This window comes from Lepidochelys olivacea, assembly GCF_965140295.1.
Source record: "Lepidochelys olivacea isolate rLepOli2 genome assembly, chromosome: 2".
In the NCBI taxonomy this organism is placed as follows: Eukaryota; Metazoa; Chordata; order Testudines; family Cheloniidae; genus Lepidochelys; species Lepidochelys olivacea.
This window is the reverse complement of record NC_140412.1, coordinates 38,419,982-38,441,446: the sequence shown is the minus strand read 5'-3', so window position 1 is coordinate 38,441,446 and position 21,465 is coordinate 38,419,982. Positions and strand designations below refer to the sequence as shown.

Below are 21,465 nucleotides of genomic sequence, written 5' to 3'. Positions count from 1 at the left end.
CTTTCCTTCTTGTGTATCATGATGGGGAACAAAGTTCTGAAGGCCAAATTATGCCCTCAGTTACACCTGTGAAATGCCATTATCTTCCATTTATGCCCTCAGTGACATCTGCTAACCTGGCTGGAGTTCTAATTGGAGCACAGTAAACAGTTCTGTTGATGATGCACATGAAGGCACAAAATCCACCTGCCTCTCCTCCAGACGTGGACTCTGAGGCAAAAAGTATTAAAAACTTATTTATGTCACTGCAGTCAGTAGCTCTGACTCTGACTAGACACGGGGAGCAGATCTGCTGAGTAAGAAGGTGCCATTTTTTACGTAGTAATATCTAGGGTTGGAAGGATTTGATTTAAAAAATATGCATATATATTTCTATTGATAAGGAAAATTTACAGATTGGTAAAGTAAGAAAAATGCTGCTTGAGAACTTATTAGCATTTGATTTAAGGATATTTAATTTGTTTATTTTTGACATGTGATGTTGACAATTTGTGTTTTTAACAGTTATAAAGCTTTAACATTTTGTCTGCCAACATTGGCTGTCATTAAATAATTATTGCCTGGCCACCCATATTGTCTGGTTCCACCCACCCGCAATTTCCCACAACTATGAAAATTTCAAGAGATAAATAGATAAATATTGAAAAAATTCTTAAAAATAAGCATTGATCAGTCAAAATTATATAAAAAAATTTCAAAATTCTGCCAAGCCTAGTTGAATCTCAGCACTTTGGGCCTGATTCTCCACTGCTTTGCATCTTGGGTAGCCATTTACAGCTGTGCAAAGCGAATGGAGAACTATACAATTCTGAACTGGCAGCAGTGTACACCCAGTTTGCACAGGTGTAAATGACAACACAATATTCAAGGGAGGGCCCTTTGTCTTTAAAACAGCTAGTAAACAACACATAAATATACCAAAAATGTGCCAGTGCACCATGGGGAAAATACTAGAGAAGCAGAACTAATTACCCACTCTTCTCAAAAGCACCTGCTGTGATCCTGTAGCTTGTTGGAAATATACTTGGTTTTGGTGGTAGAGACAATAAGGTTCCAACCTACTGTTCTGCCTTTGTCCGTCCGCCCTTGAGTGTTATTTGTCCAGTGTTTGCAAAGCTTCTTTATGCTTTTATAATTAGTGTCCTTAACATCTATAAAAAACAATTTCTCCTTCTTTAAATATATTAAATAGTGTGTAAATGTACAGTGAAACACAGAGCAAAGAAAGATCCAGGATACTTAGGGTTAGAAGGGACCATAAGGGTCATCTAGTTTAACCCCCTGCAAAGATGCAGGATTTGTTGTGGCTAAACATCCAAGACAGATAGCTATCCAGCCTGCTTTTGAAAACCTCCAGTGAAGAAGCTTCCACCACCTCCTGAGGTGTCTGTTCATTGCCCTACTGTTCTTACACTAAGGAAGTTTTTCCTGAGATTTAATCTAAACCTGCTATGCTGTAGTTTGAAGCCCTACTTACCAAACCGTGGGTAAAATATTCCTTCCAGCAGGTCTTGCACCTGTCACTTCATCTTGCAGCCAAAAGACCAACCCACCACAGGTACTAACTGAATCAGCAGAGTTATGTAGAAAAGGTGGTTCTGTAACAGTGATTCATTAGAAAAATGACCCTAGCCTCAAACTCACACTTCCACCAGCATAGGGTGTAACTACACCCTACTCTAATGTTAGTACACCGGGCTGCAATATGAAACATCTAGGAATTATGGCTGGCTGGTGGCCTCTGCTACTGACGTTTCCCTTACCTTGTCTGGGCTGCTCTGCTCATGTTGCTGTGCTTTTTCCTGAGCTCACAAAATAAGCATTGTTTTAGAAAAAGGGACATCTCAGATCTTACAAAGTTAGCTTTGAATGTACAGGTTTACCTCAGAGTCATAGACTTTAAAGGTCAGAAGGGACCACTGTGATCATCTAGTGGGACCTCCTGTACATTGCAGGCAACAGAACTTCACCAAGTACCACATTAGCAAGTACAAATGTACTGAGAAAGGTGTGGGGAACTGTTCTGTTCTTAGAGCATCATAGTATAATTGTCTCTAGGTGCACATCTTACACATTTCAAGGTGCACTTATACATCTTCCATTTAAAGTAGTTATATACATAGTTTTCTGTTGTTCTAAAACAACGGTAATGTTTAGGATATTTAAACATGAGAGTGTGTACAGGTCAAATGGTAAAACAGAAAATAATGAAGCATGAGGCAACTCAACAATGATGGTGAGAAACGTTCAAAAAAGTCATAAGCTTAGTAGAAAGTATACTACAACTTTACCTGAAGGTCTCAGAGGACCTCCAAATCCTTTGGGTTCATGGGGTTTCAGATGTTGGAAGAGGGTTGTGCTTCATTTCCCCTCAAACCCAGAGTGTCCAAAAGAGTATGCTAGCTGGCTTTATAGGGGCTGTTTCAAGTTCCCAATCTCAGAGCTCAGTAAAGTGAATACTGAATGGCTTTACAGCTTGGCTGCTATAGCTTCTGTACACCAGTTAGTCTGCACAGATGTCTGGTACTCTCCTTTAAGGGCAAGCCCTCCGCAAGGAACTAACACCCCTTCTGTTCACTAGGAATTCCATGTAAATAGAGTTCTAACTTATGTACTTTTACAGTTGCTAGGTCTACAAAACACTAAACATTTTTGCATGCCAGATCAGTCAAGTTTACCTATCAAACATACACAAGTATTATTGAAAATGTATCTACACAGTTATAGTAAGTGGTATCAAGCAGCCTGTACTGTCTACAGTCTGAGAGTCAGATATTTTAATTCATTCCCTTAAAAACAGCTATGCTACTGTGACATATAGTTTTGGTCATTCTTTTTTTGAGAGATCACTGAAGTTAATAATGACAATTAGCAAGACAAAGAAATGATGCATACCAGTACTATGTATGTTTTGTTAACCAATAAACTGCAGATATTCATTTAACAAATTCAATTATCGATCATTTAAAAATATCTACAATTTTTACTTGCAGAGTAAGAAAGGAACAGTTAATATTTTGAAACAAAATAAATTGCGAAAGGCAGGCAGGAATAAGGAATAATCTTCATGCATTTTGTAAATGTTTATACAATAACCATATCTCCAGTTATTTATGTCCTCTGCAGCTGTGGGTTACATTCCTAGTCTTTCAGTGGAAAGAATTACAATTCCACTGGCCTGGGGTCATATCACAGGTTGCATTTTCAAGCACATAGTTTAAAGTACTAATACACAAATTGCTTCTGTCAAAAAACAGCCAAACACCAAACTGAGGAACTAGGTTCTGGGCCAAAGGATTGTCATAATACAAAAAAAGAGATGGAACGCAGCTGCTTAAAAAAGGCAAAATTTTAATAGTTTCAGTCACATGCAACTGCTTTCACTGTATTAGAAACAAATTAATTGTAGGAGCTATCCACTTTGCATACTTTACTTCAACTTTAATAAACGTCAATTTTTCTAGCTTGTCTGCTTTTGATCCACAAGCCTGCAATGATATCTGGGATTGGAATTTTTCAATATGTATTCAGATTTCTAAGAAAATTTATATTCCAATTTATTTTCCTATGTAGTGGATGTGATGAAGTGACCCAAAGAAGGGCTTTAATACAGTGACACTGATTGCTTATGTTTGATTAAGGAGCAGATCCTTAGTGGGTATATGTCAGTGTAGATCCATTCACCTTAATGCAGCAATTTACAACAACCAAGGATCTAGCCAGATTTGTCCAAATGAAAAATGACCCTCCAGACAATAAGGCGAGAACTGACCCTTGACTCAGCATGAGGAGATCTCTGCAGATTTCTTTTAGGGCCAAAGCCTTTCTAAGGTCTATTACTGGCAAACAAAAAATTATCTCAAAGAGCACAAGTGCTTTAAATGTTCTATTTTGTGCATAGTATCTCCAATGGGGTGTGGATAAGACAGGGATGGGAAATAGGCAAAAACCATTTCAGCCAACCAGAAAATTTCACTGTAGTATTTCCAGTGACTATGCCAAAAACTAAAAAAGTTATGTATTGAACCTGCACTTGTGTATTCCTCTGTCTGTCTCTCACACACGACTCGGTCTAGTCTTTTAGCTCATTTAGCAGGAGAATTACATCAATGGCATTTCTGTAACCACTTTAAATTGAAATTGATTCTGGATAAGCCCTTTAGGTCATCTGAGACAAAGAAATGGGCCTGATGACCTTTTATTCAGGATTGCTTTGCCACTTATAGTAAATTTGAAAGAACTGATTAACTATGTTATCTATAATTAATTTTCATTGTGCACCATATGTTAAGCATGACAGGACAAAATGGTATTGAGAATTAAGTCAAGAATCTTTTTCCTTCCTAAATTACTGTACATATGTTCTCCTAGCTAGTGATAAGCAAAAACTTCTTAATATATTCTACTGCTTTTATCTGATGGCTAATCAGCATTTAACTAGTCTGCAGCAGCAGATCTAACCTATTTTACTCAGTTTATTTTAAATTAAGGCTAGTTGGGGTTTAGCATTACAAGGTCACTTAATAGAATATCAACCTCACCCCTCACACAATGATTATACTACAGCAGTCTCATAAGTTCCTGATATTGGGCAGTGACTGCAGTGATATATCACCTACCGTATCACAAAGCAGACTCAACAAATGACAGGTTATCTCAAACTTGGTCAGCATAATACCTCCCATTGCTAAGCTTTTTTGCCAAAGCAGTGCTTGCAAATTCCTTAAGAGATCCCAAACGTACACACTGCTTGGAATATAGTGACCCTGACCAAATGAAAGAATTTTGCAGCAGCAAGGTTCAGAAATCCTTTTGCATCCAAGTGAAAAGATAAACATTCAACAGTTTTCTCTTACATCTAATTTTTTTAAACATTTATATATATATATATCATTAAGCGTACCATTTCCTTGTTTCAGTACAGATCTTTCAACCCCACTAAAGTAAATGAAGTATGAATTCTACAATTCTAGCTTTAAAACAGTTTGTGATAGCTCTCCAACCTTTAGAAGCAGACACAGGAAGAGAGAGAGAGAGAGAGAGAGAGAGAGCGCGCGCGCGCAAGCAGTCCAATCTAGACAAGAACATTCATGACAGTGGACATGTCTCAGTGTCAGCTGCTTAAGGTTGCACAATTGTTATTTCTGAGCTCAACTCCCAGTCTCCTGCAGTAGAAACTGCTTTATTACTAATCTGAAAATCTCTCATTCAACACACATCTCGCTTAAATTTGTGTTCAATACCCAGTTTGTCATATACACAACTACACTTACTAATTCTAAATGGCAACAGGTAACATCCACCTGGTTTTTTGTTTTAATTAGAATTATAAATTGGTTTTATTTGGAAATCAAACACATGTTAAATCAACCAGCATAAGCCTGTTAAAAAAAACAGCTGATCATTCCCTCCCCCCCTTCTCAATGCACCTTAAAAACTTTCACAGTATTGAAACAACGTGGCATTGTAGGGAGACTGAAGTAGGCTAGAATTTGCTAACTTATTGTATTAACACTTCTTACTCATCCTGTTTTGTAGTTTCTCTTGTGCCTGCTGGATAAAAAAAGACTGTACAAATCAAATACTGCACCTGTTGTAACACTTTGCACTTCAACCACTATTGTGCTTCAGATCCTGCGGGTGAATTTTCAACTATTAAAGTAGCATTCTAAATGTGGCAATAATATGTTGCTGAAGGTTTCTTCCTTCTTGTGGTTTACTTTTGAGAACAGACAAATTGAACAAAATAAAATCTTCTAAACAAGTTAACACCACAATGTCCATTTAAAACAGTATTCTGTCTGTGTTCTGGACAAACTATTAAGAGCATTCAGCATTCTTATAATTAATCCACAACAAAAGAAGCTAAAAGATGCCACAAAAGAAGGCATAACTGGTCATACAGAGGCAACACCACCATGAATGTTGTTTGGCAAAAAAAACAAAAAACAAAAAGCAGATACACAATTCATCCAAAGAACTGTTTTAGAATTGCCCTGCACTGCTAGGATCACACTGAAGGAGACGGACTATGGATGGATCACTCTTGGCTCCTCGGATGAACTCTTCCAAAGAGAGTTTGCCTAATAAAAAAAAAAAAGTTTGTTTAGCATTATAAAATGCACTAATCAATCACAGCACATATGCAATGCTTTAACACTATGGATACATCTGGAAATTTACAAATTGTCACTACAAGGAAAGCATGGAGAAATGGTTAGGCCTTGCAGCCTGCCTGAAAGTAGCAAAATCTAGGCTCTGGTGGATCAATACTGTGTGGAGAGACTTTCAGATCTGAAGAACCCTCTCTGAGGGCAGGTCTACACTTTGGGGTTAAGTTGACCTAAGTTACACAACTCCAGATACGTGAATAATGTAGCTTAGGTCGACTTATTGCGGTGTCTACACCACACTGGGTTGACGGGAGAAACTCTCCCATTGACTTACCTTAGGCTTCTAGTTCCGGTGGTGTACCAGAGTCAACGGGAGAGCAATCTGTGGTCGATTTAGTGGGTCTTCACTAGACCCTCTATATCAACCCCCAGTGGTTCGACTGCCACAGCGTTGATCCATGATAAGTGTAGACATGCTCTGAGAATGCTCCCTCCATTCAAATGTGAAGGCAGGTGGCACAAGTGCTTTGGTTCCTTGCAACTGACCCAGAATCACAGGAGGAGACAGGCAGGCTCTAAAAGCTATGGACTTGCTCTGAGTACACACAAGTGCCTTTTCCAAATGTATGTTTGAATTAAGAACCCATATCCATCTATTCACCTGGGGTTTCTTTACAGTGCCCATTACAGTAGTATCTAGGTGCTGAGCAGGAAATTTGTAACGGCAGGTTTTATCACTACAGGGCAACCTCTATCTCAGAAGCTCATGTGCAATAGAGCAGATAAAAAAACTTCCACTGGAATGGAGAATTCGTCTGAATTCAACAAGATGAAATTCAGTAAAGATAAATGCAAAGGGCTTCATGTCGGAAGGAAAAAATCAAATGCACAGCTACAAAATGGGGAATAACTGGCTAGGTGATAGTACTGCTGAAAAGGATCGGGGGGTTATAGTGGTTCACAAACTGAATATGAGATAACGTGACACAATTGCTAATAAGGCTGCTATTCTGGAGGTGTATTAACAGGAGTGTCATATGTAAGACAAATAATTGTCCTGCTCTTCTCAGCACTGCTGAGGCCTCAGCTGGAGTACTGTGTCTAATTCTGGGTGCCACTCTTTGTGAAAACTGTGGACAAATTGGAGAGAGTCCAGAGGAGAGCAACAAAAAGGGTAAAAGGTTTAGAAAACTTGACTTATGAGGAAAGGTTAAGAAAAGTGGGCATGGTTAAACTTGAGAAAAGGACACCTGAGTGGGGACCTGATTAGTCTTCAAATACATTAAAGGTTATTATAAAGAGGACGGTGATCAATTGTTCTCCATGTGTCCCCTCAAGGTAGGACACGTAGTAATGGGCTTGATCTACAGTAAGGGAGATTTAGGTTAGATATTAGGAAAAACTTTTTAACTATAAAGATAGTTAAGCTCTGGAATAGGCTTCCAAGAGAGGTTGAGGAATACACATCACTGGAGGTTTTTAAGAACAGGTTGGAGAAACACCTGTCAAGGATGGCCTGGGTTTACTTTATCCAACACAGGGGACTGGGCTTGATGACTTCTTGATGTCCCAGATCCACATTTCTAGATTCTATGACATTCTGGCCAAAAAAAAAAAAAATCTGTTTCTGCAAAAATCAAAATTTTCTATGGGAAAAATCTTGATTTAGCTGAAAATTTGACTTTCCATTGGGAAAAATTGGAATCAAATATTTCAGATTGGGTTGAGTTGACCAGAATCAGATATTCTGTTTTGTTGAACTGACCCAAAATGTTTTGTTTTGTTCAATAAAACATTGAACTGCATTTCCCTCTCAGCACATTGCCTTATGGGATTTGTAGTTTGGGCCCCCATTCGGAGCTCCCGGGAAAATACCTCTCCCGTAATACAATGTGGATTTGTGCCTCACCTGAACTCCCACGAGGTAATATGCCACAATGGGAAATGCAATTTACTGTTGAACTGACTTCAAACAAAGCATTTCAATTGGAGAGTGTAAAAAGTTTCATTTGGACTGAAAATGTCAAAAAGAAACATTTCTACATTTCCAAATCAAAACACTTCAGTATCTTTGTTCCCCCCACACTTTTTTTTCTTTCAAAATTTCGATTTCTTGTCCTGAGCTGGGATGAAAACAAATGTTGAAATGTTGGAATTCCCTGTGGGATAGACATTCTGAATTCTGCTCAACTCTAATTTGCATCTTCTCCAAAGTACATTGCTGATGCTGCTCTGCAAACCAGATGGGCTTCTACTCTCCCATGGCAGTGTGTGAGTAACTCCCATTGCAGCCACAGAGTATTACTTGTATCCTATCACTAGAGAGGAGGGACCCAGGACAGCACTTGCTGAATGACTTGCCATATACCCTTGACATTCTGGTTCTACGTTGTTGGGTTTTCCCCGTCTTTTCTAGAAAAGCCACAATCCTGCAAAGGTTTAGGCATGTGCTTAATAGAAGACCATGGGATTACTCACGGTGCACACAGATAAGCACATATCTAAGTCTTTGCTGGACTGGGCCTGTAGCATGTAAGCTCTTTGGGGCAGGCACTGTCTACTGCTATGTGTTTGCACAGTGCCTAGAACAACGGGTCTCCGATCCCGACTGCTGTGTTTAAGTGTGACCACAATACTAATAAATCATAATAAGTAATGAAGACCAAATTCATCTGCTCAACAGGCAGTACAGTAGAACCTCAGTTACAAGCTAACTGGTCAACCACAGACCTCATTTGGAACTGGAAGTACACAATCAGGCAGCAGCAGAGACCAAAAAACCCCCAAACCCCTCACCAAATACAGTATAGTATTATGCTAAATGTAAACTACTAAAAAAATAAAGGGAAAGTTTAAAAAAAGATTTGTCAAGGTAAGGAAACAGTTTCTGTGACTTTTTCATTTAAATTCAAATAGTTAAAAGCACCATTTTCCTTCTGCATAGTAAAGTTTCAAAGCTGTATTAAATCAATGTTCAGTTGTAAACTTTTGGAAAATAAAAGTTTTGTTCAGAGTTATGAACAACCTCCATTCCCGAGGTGATCACAACTCTGAGGTTCTACTATACTTCTGTTTTTCCCAAAACAATGAGATTCCTAACACACTTGATCAAAGCTCCTAATTCAACACACTCTTCAAGAGCCAGCTATGCTGTTAGACAGGGAATTTTAAAGGAGACTAAAGGGAGATAGGTTTCAGAGCAGCAGCTGTGTTAGTCTGTATTCGCAAAAAGAAAAGGAGTACTTGTTGCACCTTAGAGACAACAAATTTATTGTAGCATAATCTTTCGTGAGCTACAGCTCACTTCATCGGACACATTCAGTGGAAAATACAGTGGGGAGATTTATATACATAGAGAACATGAAACAATGGGTGTTACCATACACACACTCACCTGGGATGTGGGAAACCCGCTGCCTGACTTGAACTCACAGCACCCACATTCCAGGAGTGAATGTTTAGAGCAGGCTCTTGGTACTCAGGGGGCTCACTCTAACTCTCCTGATTAAGCTACAAATAATTAAACATTGATTGGGCCAGAGAAATAGACAGCAAGAGACTGACTCTATATCCAGTTGTTAGGGGCTCACCTGGGATGTGGGAGTGTCCTCTTCAAGTGCCTGCTCCACTGACTATTTAATTATTTATATCAAGTGGAACAGCTTCAACAGGAGAGAGAGAGCAAGACCTGCCCCAGAAAACCCCACAGCCTGGTGGTGTAGAGCATGGAGACCTGAGTTCATGTCCCTGCTCTAAAGAATCTGAGTCTCCCAATCCCAGGTGTGCGCCCTGGCTAAGGGCTATAACTGGGTGGGTTTTTCTCTGTGTGTGTTTTTGCAAGAAAGGGCTGACCTGGTTTAGGCATCTAACTCCAGAAGAGGTTTTTACGGCTGAGAATCCCAAGCAGAGATAGGCATCTTCCTCCAGCCCATCTCATCAGTCTGGTGCCTAGAGGGCCCGATCTGGACCCTAAGCCCCACCCCTTTCTTCTGCATTTCACTTCTGGGTAGTTTAGGCAGCGCCCTGCTCAGCTTGCTGGCTTCAGAAGATCCCTCTCTCATGTGCCTAACTTGCTCCATGTGCTATATGGGAAGCCTGGGCACCTAACCTGGGGCTGAGGTTTCCACTATGCAGCCTAGGAGTTAGGGGTTACAACATCAAAGTCCCTTTGTGATCTAGCCCTTCGTGTTTTCATCTTCAAGGCATTTTATCAACATTAACTAATAAACCCTCCCCTAACCTTTTGTGAGTTAGATAAATGGAGAAACTGCAGCAGACAGGTTAAAGGGCCAAGTTCTGCTTTCAATTGCACTAGTAGAATCCAGAGCCTCTTTGCACTGAATTTAGCAGAGCTAGAGCATAATCAGGTCCTAAGTGACTTCCCCACGGCCATAGGAGTCACTGCTTTAAAAATCCTTAGGGGAGAGATTGAGCCCACTGACTGTCTTGACATCAGAGTGATCTCTCTCTACTTCCTAAATCAGTCTAGCTCTTTGATGGAAATCCAGCTGTCAGTAACTGCAGAGTACAGAGGGTTAAAGGGAAATGCCTAAGATTCCTACCATCTCGATTGGTGTCCATCTGACGGAAGATTTTCTCTGTTCTTTTCTCTGGTGTTGACTCATCTTCTGGCATCTTCATTACCGAAGAAACCATCTTATAGATTGCCTAAGTGAGGTGATAGAAGCAAAGTGTTGATAATAGATATCTGATCTGAATAGATTATTAGCAATTATTAGATGCTGAAAAAACAAACATAGCATCACATAAACCTTAGCCTGGATTCTCACCACAGATTCCTAGTGAGAGTGACAATGCACAAAACTATACATACATTTGCTCTTTTACACTGGAGACTCTCTGATAAATAACCTTGTTTCCTTATCTAGTTGCTGTTGAATATAATTCTGGCTTGGGACTTGTATTGTTCCCTATTGCAATATACTTCAGAACAATTTATCATACGTACAGCACATTACTACAAATCATCAAAATACATTAGATCAATAAACTAACGAATGGATGGTTCCAAATATAACACGATACACACACTGTACCATGCAGACAACTCTTTAATCTTTTTGCACATCCTTTCCCCAACCTCCCACTCCATTCCCATTCCCCATTATTTACTTTGCCCCCAGTTCGGCATCCTTCCTCACTCTTTTGTCAGTTATTTTGTCTGTTTATGCCATAACCTTTCCAGGGCAGGGGAACCCATCTTACTGCATGCCTGTGAAGTGCCTAGAACATTACAAAATAAGATATTTTACTGCACCAAGTTTTGTATGTGCGTACACTGACTTAGATACAACAACCTCATCTGGGTCATTCCACAAAGAGAAATCCTGGTGCCACACCAAAATTGTAGTGTTTTCAACATATTTTATGTATATACTCTATTTGTGATATATTACGTTCCTCTGCTATTCCTCCTATTAAGAGAGATAGATTAGAGAATTTTAATCTTATGACAAAAAGAGCCATATTTTCTAAATTGGCTCCCTGAATTGTGCCTGCAAAATGTGGACACACTGAGTGTGCATGCAAACCTGTGTTTGCACATGCACACTGTATTTTTGCATGCAAAACGGGTAATTGTGCACCTAAATCCCTATTTGCACATGCACAAATACGTATTTTCCAGATACCACAGGTGAACATGCAAAATTTGTAGCAGCCATTTTATAAATTTGGCCCAAGGCATCACCACTTTGGTTATTTCCTCTCCCACTCAGAGTTTTTCGTCCTGGGTGTAGGCCCAAGATCACTTAATTTAATTCCACTTTCTAGCTTGCCATCTGCCCCTTCATGAAGGCCCTTTGTTCTGGAGGTTTTAACCATCAAGTCAAAGGGGACTCAAGGGAACTGCGTCTGGAGCACAGCAACACAGCTTCATCACCTGGAGGATACTGTTAAACAACGCAAGACACTTCCTTCTCTGAATGACGAATGTCCTGCTTTCCCAGCATTCACCACTACTTCCTTTTGGTGACAAAACCTGCTCACCTTTCAGAGCTCATAAGTTCATATACAGAATTAGACCTTGAGAAAGACATTTGCCTGTTTAATGAAATATTCATCTGTTTGATGAATGCAATCAAACATCTGTCCCCTAGATTATGGCACTAACATTATGGTAACAGATTGCGCTGGGGTTCCTCTAATAGTTCCTTGATGCAAGTTATAAAAACGATTGTAGGATCAGAAAAGGATGTTTAGATATTAATTGACAACTGAATAGGGAAAGTGATGAGCACCCGATTCATTATCATCATGATGTATAATAAAAATGCCCAGTGGCGCCAATGAGGATTGGAGTCTCACACTGTAGGACAATGTCTAAACACAGAAGAAGACACAGTGCCTATCCCAGAGAGGTTACAAATGTAACAGACACAAGAACAGAGAATGGGGGGATAACACACAAGCAAATGAACATGGTGATGGCAGGAATGGGGAGTGAAGAGGCAAAGGAAAGAAAGCAAAGGAGGACACTCAGAGCTTACACCTGCCTAGCTCTGGTTTGCAGAGATCACAGCAGCACTGATCCTTAGAAATCTTCCATTCATTAAATAGCTAAACTTTTATTTAGAGGGGAGATTAGGCCATCCCAGCATGTTAGAGCCCCATATAGCGTAAAGAGAAAGCCTGGAGCAAAATTACATTAGCTGGGCTCACAGTCACGGTTACACTCCACGTAACCATAGTAAGAAAATGCAGATTTTTAGAACGAAATTGTTTAAAGATGTCCTCATCCTACAGGGTCCCTTTAACAGAAGCGTGTTAAGCGAATAATACATGAGATGGTCTAGGATAGCCAGAGCATGATGGGAATAATATAATGTTCCTTTTGTGCTGAAAATGATGTTTCTGGTCAAATCTTTATGGCCTTACTCAGTTGTTCAGTAGGAAGTTTTCCTATGTAATGGCCAAGTGAAAACTGATTAAAAAACTCAGGATTTGCCCCGTCACTATACTGTGTTTTTAAATGAGAATGCTCTCAAAAGAAGCAGGTTTATGTAATATTGTAAAAATGTTCGGATTGTCCTTAATCTGGGACCAAATGCTGCTCAAACCTCTACATGGGCATGCAAGGGTGCAAGAGTCTTCTTCATTCCCTGTGCCTCTGGCATGGGACGGAGCATAACGGGAGTCCTTGGGCTCTTGGAACCGTCACTGGTACTAATCACTGCTGATTGCTGACTATACACAAAGGGGAGCACAGATACCTTGGGCTATTGCAACCTCCATCTGTGCAGACTGTCCCTCACAGGCCCACGGCACTGGTTAGGGCAGCTAAAGTTGGCATAACCCTGGAGTAAAGAAAATCATGATGGGGACCAAACTGAGTCCTGAGAGAAGCAGGCGCAGCTCTCTTGGAGGCCAATGGGACACAGGCCAGGTATATACTTTATAACTTCAGACATTTTAAAAGCCAGAAGGGACCATCACGATCATCTAGTCTGACCTCCTACATAACACAGCCCATAGACCTTCACCTAGTAATCCCTGCATCAGACGTGCATCAGGTGGTTTGCGTAGGAGGGGAGAGCAGGGGTGGGGGGGAGAGGGAAGTACACCAGCTTTATCTTACTTTGCTGTTGGCTGATTTTCCTGCAGAACTCTCTCACCCTCAGCTTTCTACATGTGCTGAGTGACAAATGGGTGCAAATGTCACTGCTCTGCCACTTACCCAACTGTTTATGACCAATTGACACCCAGCATGTAATTGGCACCAGCCTTTATTTCACTGCTGAATTTGACACAGCAATTTCCATGGGGGCTGCACCTGCTCCCTGCATTTGACAAAGTGTCTGAGAGCCAGCGGTGGGGGTAGTGATGACAGCACGAATTTCTTTCTATTAAACTTTAGTGCAGTTTTAGTACAGGACATCTAATGAAGAGAACAAGGGCCTGATCCACCACACACTGAAGTCCCATTGGGAGTTTTGCTACTGCCTTTAAAGGAAGCCACATCAAGCCCAGTTTCTCCCCGTCTTACAGATCAGTTAGCTCAGTAAGGGCTTGTCTTCACTACTGGCTAAATTGGTGGTGCTGCGACTGATGCAGCAGTGTCGATTTAGTGGGTCTGGTGAAGACATGATAAGTCAATGGCAGAGTGCTCTCCCGTTGACTTCAGTACTCCACCTCCCTGAGAGGTGGAAGCTATGTCAATGGGAGATGCTCTCCTGTGGACATAGCACAGTGCAGACACCGCTGTAAGTTGATCTACGCTACATCAACTTAAGTTACATAACTTACGTAACTTAACTAGTGTAACTTAGATCAACTTACCTCGTTAGTGTAGACCAGGCTTAAGAGGGATGGCCAAAGCCACTTCTGTTGTTTTTGTGTGACAGCTGAAAGTGCTACACTTGTCCCTTGCATAAGTATTGGGAAGATGCCCTAGCAGCTCCACAGGATAAGGCTGTGTTGAAGTTTTACACTTATGGCAAAGTTTAAACTTCACTTAAACCCTCAATTTTACTCAGGTTCTCTCCAAATATGTACTATTTCAGCAAGGGGGCAGACTCGAACTCTTTAGCTGGATTTCAGCTTTAGCTTGAAAGGAGTTGTTTGTACTGTGGGCGGAGATATGCTGGAAGTGAAAAGGAGTTTGTTATGCAGGCGAGGAGCCTGAGAGGGTATCTGGCATTGTAATGTTTGGGTGGTAAAGCACTGTGACCCCGGTGGGAAACTGGGATGGAAGAAATCTTCCCACAAAGCTTTGTGGATGCTCTATGCCTGCTCCTGCACCCAAGAGGCTTCAGTAGCCCATACATTCGCTGTGATCCTGCTCCAGCTTGAGCAATAGTTACTCCAGCCATCAGCCCCCTCTCCCCCAACCCAGCCACAACATGCTGCCAACCTGTCATGCAGGGCTGATGCACACCAGACATGGTCTTCCAGATCATGCCACCACCTTGGGGGAAATTCCTTTGGGGATGTCAGTGGCTGACAAAAGTCACGACACTCAAAATTAAGCCTCAAACTCCATCCTTACAGCAAAAATGAAGTGCTGCAGCTTAATCGATGAGGGAGCTAAAGGACTGGAGTTCTCACTCCCAAAAAGTGTCTAGATTAAAACATGGCATTTTCCAAATATACTTTAGAAATAATCGTCTGGTTTAATAACTCCATAGCTGTAGCTGGTTCCAGAGTCTCTCACAACAGGACTTAATTGAGGCGCATAGAGGCTCTTTGTACAGGGGTGAATTTCACCCCATGTGAGTCACTTGCTACGTATTGCATGCAGCATGCTATAAATAGGGTTCGACATGAGAAAAGAGCTTTGCCAGCCAACCCATCAGCCTGAAGGGAATATGGAGTTCTACAGGGCGATCTGCACTGTCAGTGGTGCTCACCCCTTGGTGGATGGCCTGCACAAAGGCTCCTCAAGGCATAGGGCCACACAGTCCCCCTAGGACAGGACTGAACAGGAGTAACATGGAATTTCTGTGTCTTGTGGGAACCAAGGTCATGGTCTCTATGGTGGCTCTGAATAGGCTGAAACATATGGGAGCACTGGAGCGAGCACAGGCTTGGGGCAGGGCCATGAGATCATCGCTTATAGATCCAGCAGCCAGGAACCTCCTCACAGGGGTGGTGGAAGCAGCTTCTACTGCAACGCCTAGGCTAGAGTAGCTGCTGTGCAGGGGCTGCAGTATTGATTTTATTCCCTCTCCAATCCTGCATAGCTCCCCATAGAGCCTGCTAAGTTAGGTTTTTGCAGGGCTGGGGAGAAGAAAATGTCACCCCAAGATAATTGGCAATTGGCTGGAGTTGCTATTTACAAAAGACTCAGGAATTTATCACATCCAGACATAGGCACAGACTCCATGGGTGCTCTGGGGCTGGAGCACCCTTGGGAAAAAAATAGTGGATGCTCAGCACCCACCAGTCACCCACTAATCAGCTGTTTGGTGGGCCGACCGATCAGCTCCTTCCCCTTCCCCCCAGCAACTCCCACCCGCTGCGGATCAGCTGTTGTGCGGAGGAGTGGGGGCAGCAAGAGGCAGGGTGGAGCCTTGGGGGAAGGGGCAGAGTGGGAGCGGGGCTTCGAGGCCCAGTAGGGGTGCAGCATCCCCTGGGAAAGCTGAAAGTCGACGCCTGTGCATCCAGACACACACTAACTAAAATTATACCCTCTTCTTTCCCTGTGCACAGATCTGCCCAGTGTCTCTTCAGTTTCAGCTCTGCTCCTATTGGTAAACGCCTTCTTACAGAGCATGTGCAAGAGCATGCATGTGAGCTTCCCTTCTCCCCACCCAAGCACTGCACCAGGACCAGACTGATGTCATACAATAATACCCCCACCTAGCACTTTTCATCAGTACAGCACGTCACATTCCAGGCTACACTGCTATTTATGCCCACGCTAGCTCAATGACCACTCCTGCAAGTATGTGTACACAGGCAGGGAGGTCACACCCCTACCTTGTAGTGCATACATTGCCTAATAGCCAGGTGTTGCAGCACTTAATTCCCTCTGCGGATCTGCGCCCAAGTGCTTTAAAGCACACAAAGTCAGCAGACTGACAAAAAGAGAAACGAAATGTTTTTCCTCTCCTTGATTTCACTTCTAGTAATCCCTGGGGCTCTTTGTAAGTGGGGGGCTCCAGTGGTGGTGGGGGATTTCCATTTAAATGATTTTCACTTTGAAAGTGTCCTTTTATGCATTAGCTTGATGTGTTCTCTCATGCAGAATATCAGCCTAGAATATAATAAATCCTACCGTATCAATATGCAAATGTATCATAGATCAGAGACTTGTAATAGGTTCCTGAGGGATATATCAATGATGCAAGCATAGCTCTTTTTTTTTCTTCCCCCAAAGAGGAGGTTCCTGATGACTTATGTCCAAGTGGAACACATTTGATACAGTATCCTCTATTCCCACAATTAAAAAACAACCAAACAGCCCCCCCGCACGCATAACTTTGTTGAATTACAGCTCAGATTGCTAAAGGACATTTCTTATCAACTGAACCACTAAAAATTAATCTCCAATAAGACAACAAAACATCCATATCAATCTCAGTTTCACATGCCTTTGCCACTCAAACACACTCACAGAGCCCTCCCCATCAAGCCTCAGCCCTCTGAAATATACAGATGAGAAGTGTTATAACAGTATTATTATTATTAATGATGAGGCATGAAGCAAACTAGGGAAATGTGATATCGATTAAATTACTATCAGGTGGGTGCACAACTGTAGTAAGACCACATTCAAAGAATACTGTAGTTATCAATCTTTTGCCTTCAAACTGGGAGGATGTATCTAGTGGGGTCCCACAACGGGCTGTTCCAGGTCCAGTACTTTTAAACATTTTCATTAATGACTGGGATAACAGAGTGGAGAGCATGCTGATAACATTTGCAGATGACAAATCTGGGAGAGTTTGCAAGCACTTTGGAGGACAGGATTAGAATTCAAAAGGAACTTGACAAATTGGAAAATTGGTCTGAAATCAGCAAAATGAAATTCAATAAACACAAGTGCAAAGTACTTTACTTTGGAAAGAAAAATCAAATGTACAACTACAAAATGGGGAATTACTGGTTAGACAGCAGTAGTGCTGAAAAGGACCTGGGGGTTATGGTGGATTGCAAAATTAAGTATGAGCCAAAACTGTGATGCAGTTGAAAAAAAGGCTAATATCACTCTGGGGTGCCAGGAGTGTCACATGTAAGACAAGGGAGATAAATGTCCTGCTCTATTCAGCAGTGCTCTGTCGAACCTAGGTGCAGGAGGCTGGACTAGATGACCTCTCAAGGTCCTTCAGCCCTACATTCCTATGGTTCTGTGAATTGGGATGGACGGGGGATACTTGCAGGCAAAGTTGCCTGGCAAACAGAACTTATAGCTGCATTATGTAGAAGGCAGCTTCTCTATTTGGGAAGTTCCCTTTAGTCTGCAATAGGGGAGCAACTGCTGAACAAAACTTACTGGGTTTTTTAGACTTAGATTCTCACCGTCAAACCTTAGAAAGTCCCTCAAAATTTTGGCAGGAGGGGGAGAGTTGGAAGCATAGAAACAGGTAGAATGAAGAGCTGTCAAGGTCTATGAGCAGGGGAACCAGAGCAGCAGGGCAAGGGTGCTAATCAGGGTTGGCCCTAGACCAAATGTCACCCCAGGTGCCCACGCCACTACATGTGTTAAACTTTCGAATACCCACTTTTTTATTGCATGTGTAACCCATTTCATAACTCTGATGCATGAATTGCATGCATGATTTATCCCTGTCATATAAGAAGATAAATTTGCATGCTAGGAGCTGTAAATCTGTATTTATTCATGCCATATATAAGCAAATATGAAATACCTAAAACATAGAATCATAGAATCATAGAATATCAGGGTTGGAAGGGACCCCAGAAGGTCATCTAGTCCAACCCCCTGCTCAAAGCAGGACCAATTCCCAGTTAAATCATCCCAGCCAGGGCTTTGTCAAGCCTGACCTTAAAAACCTCTAAGGAAGGAGATTCTACCACCTCCCTAGGTAACGCATTCCAGTGTTTCACCACCCTCCTAGTGAAAAAGTTTTTCCTAATATCCAATCTAAACCTCCCCCACTGCAACTTGAGACCATTACTCCTCGTTCTGTCATCTGCTACCATTGAGAACAGTCTAGAGCCATCCTCTTTGGAACCCCCTTTCAGGTAGTTGAAAGCAGCTATCAAATCCCCCCTCATTCTTCTCTTCTGCAGGCTAAACAATCCCAGCTCCCTCAGCCTCTCCTCATAACTCATGTGTTCCAGGCCCCTAATCATTTTTGTTGCCCTTCGCTGGACTCTCTCCAATTTATCCACATCCTTCTTGAAGTGTGGGGCCCAAAACTGGACACAGTACTCCAGATGAGGCCTCACCAATGTCGAATAGAGAGGAACGATCACGTCCCTCGATCTGCTCGCTATGCCCCTACTTATACATCCCAAAATGCCATTGGCCTTCTTGGCAACAAGGGCACACTGCTGACTCATATCCAGCTTCTCGTCCACTGTCACCCCTAGGTCCTTTTCCGCAGAACTGCTGCCTAGCCATTCGGTCCCTAGTCTGTAGCTGTGCATTGGGTTCTTCCGTCCTAAGTGCAGGACCCTGCACTTATCCTTATTGAACCTCATCAGATTCCTTTTGGCCCAATCTTCCAATTGGTCTAGGTCCTTCTGTATCCTATCCCTCCCCTCCAGCGTATCTACCACTCCTCCCAGTTTAGTATCATCCGCAAATTTGCTGAGAGTGCAATCCACACCATCCTCCAGATCATTTATGAAGATATTGAATAAAACCGTTACTTCCAACATTCTATTTTCCCTTTTGTTGCTGATAACAAAAAACAGCACTCTGAGCCCGGCATCCCCCAAGCCCAGCACCCCAGGCAGTCGCCTGGATCACCTTCCCTATATCCAGCTCTGGTGCCAACACTGAATGGTTGTTGAATACATTAATTAATGGAATTTGTCTCTAAAAATCCAGTGCTTTGCTGGCCTACATGATGAAAAATAACACAGGTGGAAGAGGTATCATACTTTTAATTCATTTAATTTTTTTTCCTCCAGTGATGTGATGATGTGTCTTGCAGCAAAACGCGTTTTATGAAATTTCAAGTCTGTGTGTTACTATTATAGAAGGAGTCTGGAAAAAAAAAAAAGAGAGAGAAAGAGGAGAGGAGTCTGTCTGTACAAATTTCAAAAGAGGTCTGATACTGTATTCATTTCTCGCTGTTTTTAAAGCTAGGGCTGGTTAGAGTCTGACACGGATTCTTGAGTGGTCTTCTTGCCCACCTTCTAACCTATTTGTCAGTTTTTATTTGATTTGCGGTTTTGTGTGTTTTGTTATTTTGCCTTGAGAGCCACATTTTTTTTCCAAATGCAGTACAGTGGCCCATGGGGGTGGGGGGAGGGGGTAGGGAGTGTGCAGTCTCAGGTATGCATAAAATAACTATGGTTGTACATGCCCCCCACACACAAGGTGGCAAACAGCCAGCCGAATTCTCCATCTAGCAGTTCGTGCATGAGTTTTCTTTAATGAGTTGTACAGTCGTTCATATTGATATGAGTGAAGAGACACTCTCCATCCTTCCGTTTTTGACGTATAAATGGATAAAATCTGATCTCAGTTTCATCCCTTCAATGCCCCTTGATTTCAGTGGGGTTTTATGGGTGTAAATGAGACCAGAATTTGGTGCTTACATGACTAAAGAGGAGCCAAAGTCAGTTAGTATCTAAGCAATCTGATTAGCAGATCTGTGGCAACTGAAAAAATAGTAGTTTCCTTTGTAGGAAAACTACGAATTTTGTGAACTACATTCTCCATATTTTTAAATCTATCTATTTTAGGGTTTTATAATGCTGGCCATTGCAATCCTTCCTTGTCTAATAGATAGGCAATAGTTAGATTCCAAGTGTGCTTTATGGTGTTTCATGATCTTTTCAATTTTCAGGGATAAAAAATCTGTTTGCGTGAGGGACAATTTTTATTTGTTTTGACTCTTTTTTTGGTTTATTTTGCAAGGGAAAATTTGTAAGCGGGCCAGTATCTTCTCACTAGAATATTTCATATAGTTTATTATGGCACACCGGCAAGGTTATGTGTATGTCTTTGAAAGAAAGAAAAGTGATTTCCTTGGCTAAGGAAAGCATGTTTTATTTGTCCAATGAAGTGTAATGCCCTAGTCCACTTTCAAAATGATCTTAGCTGCTATAGAGTCAAATTAAGAAGTGACACATTGGTCAGCTGGTGAAAATGACCATAAATGGGTGCCAATTATACACTGAGGGGATGTAAAGAGCGGTGAAACAAGTCAACAACTCATAGGAGATGTAAGAAGCTGCAAGATAAAGAAGACTCTCTGCATACACTTTTATACCCTCCTATTAGTTGCTTTTCCTGCTACAACCCTGCCTTTCTGTCCCCTCATCATGAATTTCTGTCCTCTTGCCCTTATTCATACTTCTTCTGAATGTCCCCTGTAAGCAGATGCAACTTCACTGATGGTATTGTTGTTGTACCATTTATACCAGTCTGAATTTGGCACACAGTTTTTAAAATATTCATTCATGCCCCTTAGAGTTAGCTACATGAAGTCCTGTTTAACTCTCAAACAAGCATACAAAATACAAAAAATAAAAGAAGACGAAAGTGGCCGCAACTGAGTCAAGTATACGGTCTGATGTATATGGAATAGAACAAGTGTCATCACTGGTTCCTGTTGGAAGGATGTTCAAAGACAGACTAATAAAAAGGAGTAGGATGGCATGCATTATAATGATTCTACAATCATAAATTGTAATTAGTATGCATTCCATTTCCTCCATTTCTATCAGATCTTTAAACATGAATAGT

The 21,465-nt window shown here is 41.6% G+C and overlaps 1 protein-coding gene across 2 annotated transcripts in view; it reads right to left on the bottom strand.

The window, feature by feature from the left end:
* Positions 1-437: 437 nt before the first annotated feature.
* NCALD (neurocalcin delta) overlaps positions 438-21,465 on the bottom strand; it is an 81,923-nt gene continuing 60,895 nt past the window's right edge. For both annotated transcript variants that reach the window (XM_084619576.1, XM_084619575.1), the window contains exons 3-4: positions 10,676-10,781; positions 438-6,083 (exon numbers count right to left, since the gene is read on the bottom strand). In XM_084619576.1, coding sequence (XP_084475702.1) covers positions 5,986-6,083; positions 10,676-10,781 — 204 coding nt within the window. In that variant the 3' untranslated portion in view covers positions 438-5,985. The remainder of the gene's footprint in view (positions 6,084-10,675; positions 10,782-21,465) is intronic.